At 48.7% G+C, this 14,076-nt stretch overlaps 1 protein-coding gene across 1 annotated transcript in view; it reads left to right on the top strand.

Moving 5' to 3' along the window:
* Positions 1 to 14,076, top strand: part of STAG3 (STAG3 cohesin complex component) — a 2,261,782-nt gene that overhangs the window by 1,207,019 nt on the left and 1,040,687 nt on the right. Inside the window, exons 20-21 of the mRNA XM_069646424.1 lie at positions 5,065 to 5,135; positions 6,051 to 6,138. Of these exons, the coding sequence (XP_069502525.1) occupies positions 5,065 to 5,135; positions 6,051 to 6,138 (159 nt within the window). The remainder of the gene's footprint in view (positions 1 to 5,064; positions 5,136 to 6,050; positions 6,139 to 14,076) is intronic.

Genomic DNA, 14,076 nt, shown 5'->3' with positions numbered 1-14,076 from the left:
ACCAACGGAGGAACCGCTCCCGACGGGGGACCCGGAGCCAGGCCCTTCTGGGAGCCCACCTCTTAAGAGAAGAAGGATTCATCCTCCACCTCCTTTTCAACCTTCGCGCCCTGCTCAGCCCTCCTCCTCGTCCACCACACGTTGGGATGATACGGGGACTGACACGGCCGCGACAGGTACTGACGACGAGGTTTACGACGAGGATCTCCCGTCGTCACCTCCCACCCAGGCTTCCCCGCCCGACGAGATTGGATCGTTTCACGCCATGATCGCCAGGGCATCCGAGCTTTTCCAGCTCTGCCCGGAAGAGAAGAAGGAAGGTTTCCTTTATCAACAGCGCGAGACCAAGAGGAAGACGGTCCTCGCTGTACCTGTACTGGACGATATCTTGGATGAGGGTCTCGCCCTCCTCAAGAACCCATCCACAACGCCGGCTAGAAGGGATCGGTACGAGAAGAAGTACCGGGTCCCGGACGCGGCCCTCTTGTGCCTTCGGGCACAGCCGACCCCGGACTCGGTCGTCTCCGCGGCGGCCAGGATGAAAGCGGGGAGGGGGTGGCCGCTACGTCAACCTCCCGGCCGGACGGCGAGGGAAAGAAATTGGACACGATGGGACGCAGAGTCATCTCATCGGCAGCGACGACGATTAAGGCTGCCAACGCCTTGGCTATCGTAGCCCGCTACGACAGGGAGTTGTGGTACAAACTCACCACACTGCTGGACTTCCTACCAGACGACAAGAGGGCGGAGGCCCTAGAGATCTTGCAGGAAGGAGAAGTGGCATCGGACCACGCCATTACGATAGCGTCGGACATCGCGGACACTGGATTTCGCGTGCAGACCAGAGTCTTGGACATGCCGTTCGACAGGAGCAACCTGTTTGGGAAAACAGTGGACGATTCCCTACAAGCCATCAAGGCGGACACGGAGACGGCCCGGGCTCTTGATGTTCTCCAGCAACGACGGCCGCCCTTTCGGAGCGGCGGAGGCAAACAGGGTGCCTCCAAAGGTTCCAGCGGCGGATTTTCCACCTATCGTCAAGCGGCCCGTTGGTCGTCACAGGAAGCCTACAGGGGACGAGGCAAGTCGGGCGGACCCCGCCGTCGTCGCCAAGGAGGACAAGGCGGCAAAGCCTTGTCGAAGCAGGACTGAACCGGCCGTGGGGTCGGGCCCCCACCGAAGCACCCCGGTGGGAGGCCGGCTGGCGAGCTTCGTCAGCGTGCGGGAGTCCATCTCCACCGACAGTTGGGTGCTGGACGCCCTGGCTCAGGGTCACGCGCTCGAGTTTCTAAAGAGGTGTCCGCGCGTTCCCCCTGTGGCCAGGAAGGAACATCACGTCCCTCAACTTCTCTTGGAGGAAAGGGCGATGCTCAGGAAGGGCGCCATCGAGCTTGTCCCAAAGAGGCTTTGGGGCTCCGGAGTTTACTCAAGATGCTTCCTCGTGAAGAAGAAGACGGGAGGATGGCGTCCCATCCTGGACCTACGACGACTGAACAAATTCATCAAGGCACAGAAGTTCAGGATGGTCACCCTCCAACACGTCCTGGGTCAACTGGAGGAGGGCGATTTCCTGTCGTCGTTGGATTTGGAGGATGCCTACTTCCATATCCCCATCCTAAAGGGACACCGAAAGTTTCTCAGATTCATGGTCCAAGGGCGTCACTACCACTTCAGAGCCCTTCCCTTCGGATTGAGGTCAGCAACCAGGGTGTTCTCCAAGTGCCTCGCACCGGTGGCGGCGCGGTTGCGCCTAGAGGGGATCCAGGTCTACCCCTACCTGGACGACTGGCTCATCCGAGCGAAGACTAAGGAGCTCGCCATGGAGCACACGGCAAGGACCGTCCAACTACTCACGGACCTGGGATTCTCCATAAACTACGCTAAGTCCCACCTGTGCCCGCGCAAGACGCACTGTTTCTGGGAGCAAAGCTCGACACAGTGTCGCTTCTGGCCTCTCCGTCGGATGAAAGGACGAGGGCCATCTTGGGCAAGGTGCAGCGGATGCTGGTTGCGGACGCGGCCAGGGTGAGGTCCATCAAGTCCCTCCTCGGAATGATGTCTTCTTGCATTTATCTCATCCGCCTGTGCAGGCTCCGGATGCGCCCGTTGCAGGAGTTCCTGGACACGCGCTGGATCCAGACGACGGACAGCTTCGAGGAGAGGATCACACTCGACGAGAGTTTCCGACGAGCGATCCGGTGGTGGGGCACCCGCGCGCATCTGACGGTGGGCATGGACTTCCAGACCCCCGGCCACCAGAAGACAGTGACCACGGATGCCTCCCTGGAAGGGTGGGGAGCGCACACCGAAAATCTGCACGCGAGAGGCCTTTGGCTTCCGACAGAGAAGTCCCTCCATATCAACGTCCTGGAGCTCCGTGCAGTGTTTTGGGCCCTCAGGTCCTTTCTTCCGTCCCTCAAGGGCAAGGTGGTGAGGATCTTCACCGACACCACCACCATGTTCTACATCAGGAAGCAGGGCGGTACCAGATCCCCAGCCCTGTCCAAGGAGGCGCAGGATCTGTGGCATTGGGCCGTCGCCCAAGGGATGTTTCTGGTGCCGTTTCATCTGGCAGGAATAAAAAACACCATCGCCGACTCGCTCAGCAGAGAGCTGCGCTCGTGCCACGAGTGGGAACTACGACAGGATCTAGTGGACCGGCTCTTCCGACGGTGGGGCACACCCCAGATCGATCTGTTCGCGACGGCGACGAACTCCAAGTGCCGGAGGTTTGCCAGCAGGTTTCCCCAGCCGAGGAGCATGGGCGATGCTTTCTCGTTCCCCTGGGAAGGCCTGTTTCTATACGCGTTCCCTCCATTGCCGTTGCTGATCCGGCTCATCAACCAGCTCAAGAGGTCACGGTGCAGGATGATCCTCGTCACACCTGCGTGGCCGAGGCAGATATGGTTCCCGGACCTTCTGGACTTGTCAGCGTCCCCGTCAATCAAGCTGCCAGTGGACGCGGATCTTCTCTCCAGGGAAGGAGGAGCCATCCTCCATCACGACCCGAAGTCGCTGAACTTGCAGGCCTCGCTCCTGCAGCGTTAGAGTTTGGAGGCTACGACATACCGGCCGACTGCAGAGAGGTTCTTGCAAAGGCCAGGGCGTCCTCAACTCTTAAATGCTATGGACACAAATGGAAGAGGTTCTCTGTCTGGTGCCACGCACAGAAGATTAACCCTCTACGGATTACGGCTCCCAAAGTACTGCCGTACCTACTGTTGCTGGCCAAGGCTGGACTGGCGCACGCGTCCATCAAGATTCATCTTGCTGCGATCTCCCGATACACCAGAACCACGGGACGGACGACTTTGTGGTCTCATCGTCTGGTGAAAGAATTCATGAAGGGACTGTTCAGATCGTTCCCGCCAGTGAAGGCTCCGGCCCCGGCGTGGGAGCTCAACGTGGTGCTGACCAAGCTCATGGGACCTCAGTTCGAGCCTCTGCACTCGGCTCCGTTGAAGTTCTGGCAGTTTACCACAAGGAACCGCAAAACCGAAGGGGATCACAAGGAGGACATGTCCTTTTCGACAAGAAACCGTTACTTTAATGAAGCCATGAGAATAGAAAGCGTAAGACCATGAAACCAGGCTGACGAATCCTGCATGGTGTGCCGGAGGTACCCGAGGCCCTCCCGCATCGATAATCAAGGCCGAGTGAATCTCCAGCTGCTGTGGTACCGTCCGAGGCTCCAACAACAAAGCAGCATCCGTGAAATCTACACATCCCACCGGCTGTGTTGGGGAGACTGATACAAGACCGGCCTGTGTTGAAGCCAAGGTTGCAAGTGGCAACATTGTATGGCGAGTGCTGGAACGAACATTGTATGCAACGTGTGTGATAACCAACGCAAATAAATTTGAACAGCAGATGAGTGATTGAACTTTGATGCCAAGATATACAATACCTTTGACAGAGTGGTCCAGTACCGCATGCATGCTCAATCGAAGGTCTCTGTAAGGGGTCCAGCTAAGAGTTGACAAAAGTGAGTGTGTCAAAGGATTGTGAATCGAAGTGGTCCTGCAACTGGTCAAGCCAAATCCTGTGCACGATTGAAAGTCTTCGATGTTGATACAGTAAAGAAAGTTGATGGCAAAGTAGGTAAAGTTGGTCTCAGCACGACTGAGGGAGATCAATTGAAAGCTTTGTGTTACCATAGCTAAATCGTTCCAAGCCCAGCAGAGGGAGACTGATTGAAGATTGAGTGTTATAACAGATCTGAGCCTGGCAGAGGGAGATCCAGGGTGAACCGTGAATCACCTGAGAAATTGGATGTGGAAATCCTACGAAAATTGTGTATATGTGGAAATATGAACATTATGTTAAAGTGGATCTGAGCCTGGTGGAGGGGGGTCAGAGGTGAACAGTAAATCACCTGAGAGAAGTGTGCATAGAATAACTTTATTATTTGTTTGGTTCATTAGGCCCTCTGAAAGAAGAGACTTTGAACAGTAAAGAGACTTTGGTACAGAATGCCATGATGTTGGAGACTTGATCTGCACCCTTGTGCTAGAGAAGTCAGGGTCTGTGCTAAGGTTGAGTGTGCCCCCTTATCCCGTGCTGAAAATGTGGGGAAGGGAAGACAACGGCTTGGATATCCCGACATATTTCTTAAACACTTTACTTTTGCAAAACATTGTTTCCCACACTATTTGTATTGAGAGGCATGGATTGGCAATAGGTTTATTAGTATAGGCCCTTTTATTTTGACAAGACACCACTAATACTGCGCTATTATTAGATGTTCGTAGCATGCTCCCATCGTTAGATTTAGGATTAGGTAGGCGTTTTTCAAACCCAATTGAGGTTCAATAAACACCATTGAGCTGTGGTCACTTGTCTGTTTTACTGTCGATACTATGCCTTCCTTACAGAGATTCGGTTGACACTGCAGCTCTCACTCTTCACATATGGCTGACATATGGAAGCTACATTCTATGGTGGTAGTATCAGGGTCTTCACAATGTATCCCCCGGATTCTATAAGGTGTGTTGCAGCGTTAGTGGACACGTTTAACATTCTCTTTCCTTTTCTATTTGTTGTACTTGTCTGTTGGTCCTGCAGACTAGTGAACTGGATGAAGATGAAATTTACAACATGGCTGCCACAATGAAGAGGATCTCAGTCTTCCACAAGTGAGTGTCCAGGGTGATCTAGACCAGTATGGAGACTATTGCCTGACCTGGGCAGGTCATTGGGGATAGGATCTTTGTGGGTTCAAACCTCTGTCATTTGTCGTCCTTATTTAAGTATCTTCAAGCAGCCTGATGTTCCCCCTGAAACCATTCTTAGCCACTGCCCCGAGAAGCTTTTGATTCAAACTGTGTTGCAGAGGCATTTGTGATAATTGCGTGTAAAATGTAGCTTTGTTCCCAATCCTTCTACGTATGTGATACCCAAAGGCATTGGCTGCATGTACTTCGGTGCCCTCAGCTAAAACATGTTTTGTCAGCCATTAAGTGGTTAACATTTCTTATCCTCTCCTGTGGAAGCCACCTCTGCTGTAGTCCTTGACTGTTCAATTAACTGTCTAAATTCAAATTCACAGTTTGCATGGCTTTGTGGCCAGGGGACAGCTAAGGGGCAACGCGCTCATCTTGGAAACAGGACCACTCTGGGGAGTACAGGTCTGATACCCGGTCCCGCATTTAGAGGCTGGAATCCGCATGAAGTGCATTATAAAAAAGATTTAATTTTTAAGTGTTATTTTCGTTAACGCCATGTGTCCCAGTGCATGTTTGTTTCCATTTATTTACTGATCTGTATTTTACCCTTGCAATACCTAAGTTTGTTTTCGCTACTCCGCCATGCAACATACCCCTGCACACTTTTCCTTTTTCAGCTAATTCTTCATTTCTGTTGGGACACTGATCCCACCCTAGTGTTAAGATTTTGCAGTGCGTAGTGCTGCAGTTTGACGAGGAGCAGTCTATTTTTGAGTGCCTCAGCTATTTTGTCCGTTTTTTTTATTTTACATTTAATGCACATGTTCAGTAAGTCTACAGTTGAAAGCTGAATACCGATACACTGATTTCTCTCTTTTTCTTCAGTGCTCACAATATGACCAGGTGGGAACTCTTTGATCCATGCTGTCAGCTCTTGAAGAAAGGGATAGACACAGGGGAGATCCCCAAACAGGTAATTGTGCTTGAAGTACATTTTCTTACAGTCTGAGGCTTTATTCAACATATAGGAGGAAAAGACAAGATGTGTAAACGTTAGAAGTGGAGCAGCTGGTGGGTACCGAGAGAGCCTGTACCATGAAGGATAAACAGCAGTGAACTTGGCACAGACACACAGATACAAAAGTGGAATATACCGAAAATATTTCTTTAGCCACAAATTGGAGTCGGTTGTATGGTATGTTTTCTGTCTATTTCCTATTAGGCACAGGCTGCAGGCTGTCATGCAGTGACATTACTTCAGTAACCCTTAGAGGTTGGAACTGCAGTAAGGCATCTTTCCATGTAACGGTCAGTGCTAGTTCGGACCGCATTATGTAATTCTAGTGGTAATACACTTTGTCAGAATGACCGCTGAGGGAGCTGACCATTTTCTCCAGAGAGTTCTATGGGGTTGTTGAGAGAAGCATGTGTTTTGGTATGGAGCGCCCACTAATTGTTCCATTGGTTCGTTTTTTCCCTGCCATCCTCAGCTTCCTTCTTCCTAGGCACGGGGTAGCCCGACCACAAGCAAATACAGATGTTTTTAAAATCTGCGCATTTGTGTGGCTTACTGTCTATCGGAACCTTTCTAAGGGAGCATGCCTCAGGAATAGCCTGGGTTTGCAGTCTCTTTAGAGCTTTGTGTCCCCACTGTCAGGGAGTGACACAGACTTGACTGTGCAGAGGACTGTTTGGAGTTTAGACTAAAGTTTGGTGTATGGGTGGTTAATGTTGGAGTGACCCCCTCTCTTGTGTCTTACACTTGTTTTTGTGTCAAGATTTTGATGCATGGCCATCTACATTGATGTCCTAGTAACTCGCAGTGCTGTAGCAATTTAGGGATCCTTATGGTTGAATATTTAACTACTTGGTCCAGGTTAAACCTTTGTCACGTTCTGTAATTATTCACAAGCATGGTATCGGGTGCTTGTTGAATATTCAGTAACTTGGTCCAGGTTAAATCCTCATGTGGCTTTGTGCAAAGAGTAACAAGTATATTATCGGGTGGTTGCTGCCTTTGCTGCTTGGGGCTGACCGATCTGAAGTCTGCTTGCTCAGGTGTTTTTTCAGAAGTGGCACACAGATGGGTTGAGTAACATTAGTAACAACACTTTCTCATGAGTGCTGACCTTGTGCTGTATGTTCAGCAGTGTTCAGAAATGTTATTTTAATCTGTGTTATAGCATTATAAGTGTTGGGATTTATTGTGACACACAACTTGTTTGTCTATCAGGTTGCATTGGCAACACATTTAAAGATGTCTCTAGGCCTGTTTGCTTCTCTGAATTACAGCACTTTCAAGTGTTTCTCATTCCTATTGTCACTATGGTGTTAGGTTGAACACTACTTGGCTCATGCTCTGGTGGCTGTAGTGCACTGAATGAGGAGTATAATTACCCCTGCAAGATCCTTGGTGTTAAGAAGGAAGGCTCTCTCAATGCTGTGTAGCACTTCTGAGTGTTATCTAGCCTATGATTGGTGGAGATCAGGCCGCAAGGGCTATTCCAGTTATTTTTCTTAAAGATTACCCCTTTGATATTTAGGATCATGATGTAATGATTGTATACAGGTATAAAATCACATCACACTTAAATATTTCCCTACACAGAGCTATCGTCCTTAATTTAAAAAAAGGTATATCTTCTCCTGTCTCTGAAGATGTATTTGATGTTTTGAGTCTGAATTATAATGTCTTTAGTGCGTATACGAGGCACCTACCCTCCTTTATATAATTTGGCATAACTTGAGGTAGCCATTCTTTTTACAATCTGTTTATTAGAACCAAAGGCTAAATGTGCCTTAATTGTACTTTTAACATATACATTGCAAATGTCTCAAGAATGGAGGTTGTGGTGTACCCCTCTAATGCTTACTTACAGGTTAGCACCTAGTAACTCCTACTTTCCTGAGGGGAATTATGCTGTTAGCCAAAAACTGTTTATATATACATATTAAAAGGAAAGGTAATCAATGTATTAAAGTAAATGTATGACACTTATCATTTAGATGAGGATACTTCTTCAGTATAGTGGCTTATATAGATGCACACACTTTGAATACACTAATATTTAAGGACCCGATCCTCCAGCACTTTAAAATGAATGTACAGCAGTAGAAACAATATTTAACAACTTTGATCAAGCATAACTTTGTAAGTAGGTGCTGCCACCTATGAAGGAGGGCTTGGCAAACCTTGAGGCTGAAGGGGGTCCCTGCATGTAATACGCAACTAGAGGTGGTGTAAGGGTGATCCTCCAGAGCTTTCACAGTCCTTCCGTTCAGGTTCAACTCCAATGCATCATTAAAGGGGCAATGTGCTTCATTGGAGCGCAGAATAGGTTGAATCCCTTTTGACTTTGAATCAAACCCCTACACACTGAAAACCCTCAAGGAATTGGGCCAAGACACCATGTTTTACAGTCCTAAAGTAAGGTATGTGCGCATTTCTGAAGCCAATCATGGATGTATGCCGTATCAGTGCATTTCACCGAATCCGTGTTCACCTAATGTGAAATCTTCGAAAAACAATTTCTTCGAATTTAGTTGGCTAAGTGGGTACATTTTAAAACATAGATGGGGGGTGGGGTAAAGGGATAGGATAAGGTAGGGGAAAGTGGGAGGGAGCGGGCGGTCTACCCCCATAATGAAAAAAACAAATTAGACGATTGAAATCATACATCCGTTGTATGCCGGGGACAGGACTCATGGAGCAGCAACAATTCGTTGAGAGTCGCCACATGTAGTGTGGACGTGAGCTACAAAGAAATCCTTCAGCAGCAGAGACATGATGAGAGCGCTCACTTTCAACACACAGATTCTGAATGCTCATGAACTACTTACTTGGGAGTCCGAGAGCTGCTTCAGAAGGCTACAAGGATGGTGGCGTCTGATCCCACCATTATAAGACAGGTTTTTGTAACCCAGGGCTGGGGCAGAGGCAGATTAGTTTTATATTAAAAAGCACAATGCCTACAGACCTGGAAGTTCGTCAGCCATATAATTGGGGAAGTGGTGGAGCCATTAGGGAAAGGCCAATTGCTGAGAAAGCTTATTGGGAAATGGCCCTATACATTGGAAAGCTTTATAGAAAGAGGCATATGCCTCCTGACTTTGTGGATCTTAAAATAGCGTTCCAGCTAGAGATGTTATGATGCATAGAGAGGGAGAGGAGATTCAGAAGAATACACCCTGTGTTGGCCAAGCAGTAGTGGAGAATCAAAGGGGAAGGGAAAGGAGCAGAATCTATGCACACCCACTCCCTGCTTTCCTGTCACTCTCTGGCCGGCCTCTCTTAGCCCCCTTCCTGCTCCCACCTGTGAGGTTAAAAACCTCAGGGTCATCTTCGACTCCACCCTCTCCTCCTCTCCTCACATCTCCAACGTCTCTACGAAGTCGCACTACCAGCTGCACCTCCTCAGAGGTATTCTTCCTTCCCCCAGAAGCTCAGTGTCTCCAGAGCTCTGGTTCTCTCTAGGCTGGACTATTGCAACAGCCTCTTTCGAAATCTGACTGCCTCTACTCTCCGCCCTCTGCAACTCATCCAGAACAGGACGTCGAGACTTGTCCTTGGCTTTTTGCCCAGGGATCGTATCTCTCCAGGACTGAAATCTCTGCACTGGCTCCCAGTAGTTGCGAGGATAAAGTTCAAAACCCTCTGCATTGTTCACAAGGCCTTCTGGGGCCGGGGTCATCACTACTTTCAAATCTCTCTTCCTAAATATCTTCCTTCTAGAGCTCTTTGCTCATCCACCTCCAACTCAGGGTCAGTAACTTCTCCAAGCAACAAGTTGGTGGTAGATCTTTCTTCGGCTGGGGCCTTCCTCTGGAATAGCCTCCCTCCCTCCCTGAAACTTGAGGAGAATCATCCCTGGTTCCGGAAGCACCTCAAAACATTTATCTTTGCTTCTGCTCTTTCTACTCCTCTCTCCTGTTGACTCCCTGGCTGAAACTGAAACTGCACTGGTTACCTGGCCACCCTCTGATCTCGGGCCCCGGTCCCCCCTTCCCCTACCAGTCGCACACCTGCACTGCCTTCCTGGCAATCCACGCACTTGGGGATTGTTCTCTGTATCCCTACAGTCCCACTACCAGAACCTGACACCTGATGTGTGCACTTAACCCTGCACTTGCCACCAGCTGGTCATACTTTTACTTTATTTATTCTATTATCCCATGTACTGGACTGCCCCTCCCCATGCACTTGCGTGATCTGAATGGCACTTGACCTAGTAGGACCGTTGTCTGTCTTCCCTCTGTTCCCCCTCCCTTGCCTCGTCGCGCCTTGAAACACTTGTGTATAGGCACGTTATAAATGCCATATCATAAGTCGGCCAATCAAATCCAATTAATAGGAATACTTAGTCAGAGGTAGTTGGACCTGTATTGCTAGTGATTTGGAAAAGCCTTGTTAAAGTGTCAGGCTAAATCAGGAGGCCTGTTAAGAACCTATGGCTGAAGGCTGGGAGGGAGTCCACCCTTGCTAGAGCATTTTGAGGAAAAACAGCGGGGGGGACTGCAACCTAGACTACAGTGAAATATGCATGGCCAAACAAGTGTCTGAAAACTTTCCTTACCCAGTAATTGGGGGAGAAAACCCTGCTCAAAAGGACCTTGTGGAGGGGGGGTGGGGACCACCACCCAGCAGCAACCTAGCAATTCCGGAGGCAGGTACGGTCAAATACAGGACTTTCCACAGTACAGTTGAGGTTGTGTTCTTCCTACAGTCCACAACAAAGATCATGGCAGAGACGAGACCAAAGAAAAAACCAGTCTAAGATGGAGTCGGGACCAAGACGAGGGCATTATGAAAGAATTGTACTCGAACATCGTAAAATCACTCTTATGTGTTCATGGATAAAAACTGTCTTGGACAGGTGCCTGGAATATTGAAGCCTGGTACAGGAATTGGACTGTGGGCATTAGGCCCTATAGGTCAGCCATGAATACTCAATTTACTTTATCTTTTTTTCTTCCAACTCTTCTATGGGTGCTCCATGGTCACCACATGTGACAGTGCGGTTTGTGACAGTGCATTACCCTTTAATTTCTGTCATTCTGCGTTTTCTTACCAATCCTCATGTAAAGTCTTAAATTGGGCTCTGCTTGTTGTCTCTTTGTGCATAGCTGCTCCATTAATAAGCTTCTCACCAACTGACATAGCTAGTCATTAAAGTAGTTCTTTGATAATGCATCCTCCTTATTGCCCTTAAGGCAGTGGTCTGCCACCTTGGGCTCTGCAGATGTTTTTACAATCCCCATCAACCGTAGCCAGCATAGTCAACGTGAAAGCATCATGGGAGTCATTGCACAAAGCAAATGGAGAGCTGCAGTTTGCAGATCCCTTCCCTAAGGCGGTAGGCCACCTGACTTTCTAGCACCCCCATCTGAATGCTTTTCTCTCTCCTTTTTTTAGTTGGTCACTTGTCAATGTTATTTTCTAATAGATTGTATCTTCCCACAGGTTCCTCGTCTTAGATACTTCAAAGGCAGCATCAGCTGACCCTGGAACATTTCTTACCAGCTACGGGTGAAGGAGGGGGGGGGGGGGGGGGAGTGTGCCTCAACGTGAACTCACTTCGAGGATCCTTCGCTTGTGTTAGGGAGAATTCTCCTTCTAGGGCTAACTTCCCTCACCTAGTGAGTCCCCCAGCAGCTTTGCTGGATTTCTGGAGTTATTTCTTTACACCTGGTAAGAGTGTACACCTTTTGTCCACTCTTGCATGTGTTTTGCCATGTGTGTTTCTACTATTTGGGTGATCTTGGGCTCTGGAGCTCACCACTCCAGGACCCCCCTTCTTTTTTGTGTTACACAGCACATTCAGTGCAGTAACACAGGGTTGTCTTTTGGACTTCCCTCGACTCCATTTCTGAGGCGACTACCGTCCCCCAGAAAAGGGTGAAGTTAACATTAACTTTACCTAGTCAATCTACAACAGATCCAGTACACCCCATCTTCCATGGAGTACTGGAAAGGGTTAACTTGTATCCCTTTTTATCTATACCTCCTAGAGCATTGTTTCGCTCTTTTAACATTTAGACTTGGCTGGTGGCAGTGTTATCTACCCCAACTTTTCTACCACGATTATATTAGATAAACGTGGTACTGTTCTTGGCTATTATATTAGCCTCGAACATAAACCCGCTTGACCAAATCGTCTTTCTTTTGGCTCCGGTTGGGTTTATTCGCCATTTCTTTTTGTTAGTCCTTCGTTTGTCTTAGTTTGCGCGGCAAACTAAGTTCGCCTTCTTTGTTCACTGTCTTTTGGCGGCCTTCTGCAGAGAAGCCCTCCTCAAGGCGCCTGGGTGTCTAGGTGGGCTGAATGTGAGGGAGGGATGTAGTCCCCTCCTGCACATGGTATCCTAGGAAACCCAAGTCGCACTTTGCCATGATTGGCTGAGGTGGTTGTCCAGGCTGGACAACCCCCTGCTGCGTGATTGACAGCCAGGCTGTGTAAATGGGGGTTTTGCGCATAAAAGGCAGGTCTCTTGGGCTAGACGTCAGAGAGTCGCCACTGGAACTACAAGGAACCGAAGAGAAGCAGAGAGAACGACGGCTGCTGCAACTACCCCGTCCCGGTGAAGACCTGCTGCAGACCTGAGCTATCTACCCTTCAACGACTAAGAGAAGATCCAGAACGGAGTCTTCTTCCCTTGAGCCTGGTGGGGATAACCCGCTCATCATCTTCAGCCAGAGGTCGCCTTTGTGGTCGAAATCGCTCCCCACTGCTGCAGTGGTCCGGATAGCCACCTGAAGAGCCTCTCCTGTTTTTAAGGAGCGCACCTTTTTATTCGTTGTCGCTGCTGCCAGCTTCATCCCTGTGGAATCGTGGGTCTGCGGGAAACCAACAGGAACAACTGCCAGGGCACCAGCTGCACCATTGAAATAAGGTATTGTGTTCTACTTGAGAAAACTGGGTGAATCCCTTTTTTTTATCTTCAAGACTTGCCCTTGCCTTCCCTCCTCCTTATAACTTTTGCTGCCGTACATTGACAATATCGAAGTACTTTTTGGCTACGTTGAATTGTGAACTGTCTGACTGTGTGCTCTTCGGCAACTGGCCCCGGCGTCTTTCGACTCTGGCTCCGGCCCTTTGACTTTTGAACTCCTGTCTGAGTGTTTCTCGATCCTGCCTGCCTAACCAAAATATTGCCTGTGATTTTTGCCCCCAACTCCCTCTGGGTATCTCAGTTATAAGTGTGTTTTTGCCCCGGTAGCATTTCATGTCACCGATACGTGTTTAGTTAGTAGACCACTGTCAAAAAGTGATCGCAACATGTTTTGTTCGTAACACCGGTTCATTCAAACACAGGGTACTTACCTTGAGACTTACTGTACAAAGTGAATTGGTTAGTTGTAGTATATTTAACGTGTGGTTTTTATTTAAGTTTAGTAGGAGTGTTGTGTTTATAACTGATAGTTTAAAAATAAATGTACTTATATTTTTTACCTGAAACCTTGAGTCAGTGTTTGCTTGAGTCACAGTAATTGTGGTCCATTTGTGTAATCTCTGTTACTGCTAATATACTCTTGAGATACGCCTGGCTGCTCCGCCACTGCTGCCACTATGACATAGTAGTACAGGCTTGAACCAAAGGTAAACTTGTATTGCCACCTGTAGTTTTAATTTTGTGTAGTGGTCCCTAAGGGCACTGCATAGGATTCTGCCTAACGGCTTGGCCTAGGAAATGGCGGTGTCCAGCATAGTGGAGGACTCCACTCCTCCTAATCCAGTTCCTTTTTTCTGCACCAGAACTCTACTTCAGACAAGAATATTATCTGCGTCAATATGCCAGGCTGTTCTAGAATCCTGGGTTTAAAATACTGCAGGCAAATGCTGCCAGGAGCATACATCCAAACTGTCCATTGCAGACTTCCATGATATCTGTGTCTGATGTTTGGGGATCGACCTGC

This window comes from Ambystoma mexicanum, chromosome 1p (genome assembly GCF_040938575.1).
Source record: "Ambystoma mexicanum isolate Mex_15411 chromosome 1p, UKY_AmexF1_1, whole genome shotgun sequence".
NCBI lineage: Eukaryota > Metazoa > Chordata > Amphibia > Caudata > Ambystomatidae > Ambystoma > Ambystoma mexicanum.
The sequence above is the reverse complement of the archived record's forward strand: the minus strand, read 5'-3'. Positions and strand labels throughout refer to the sequence as shown.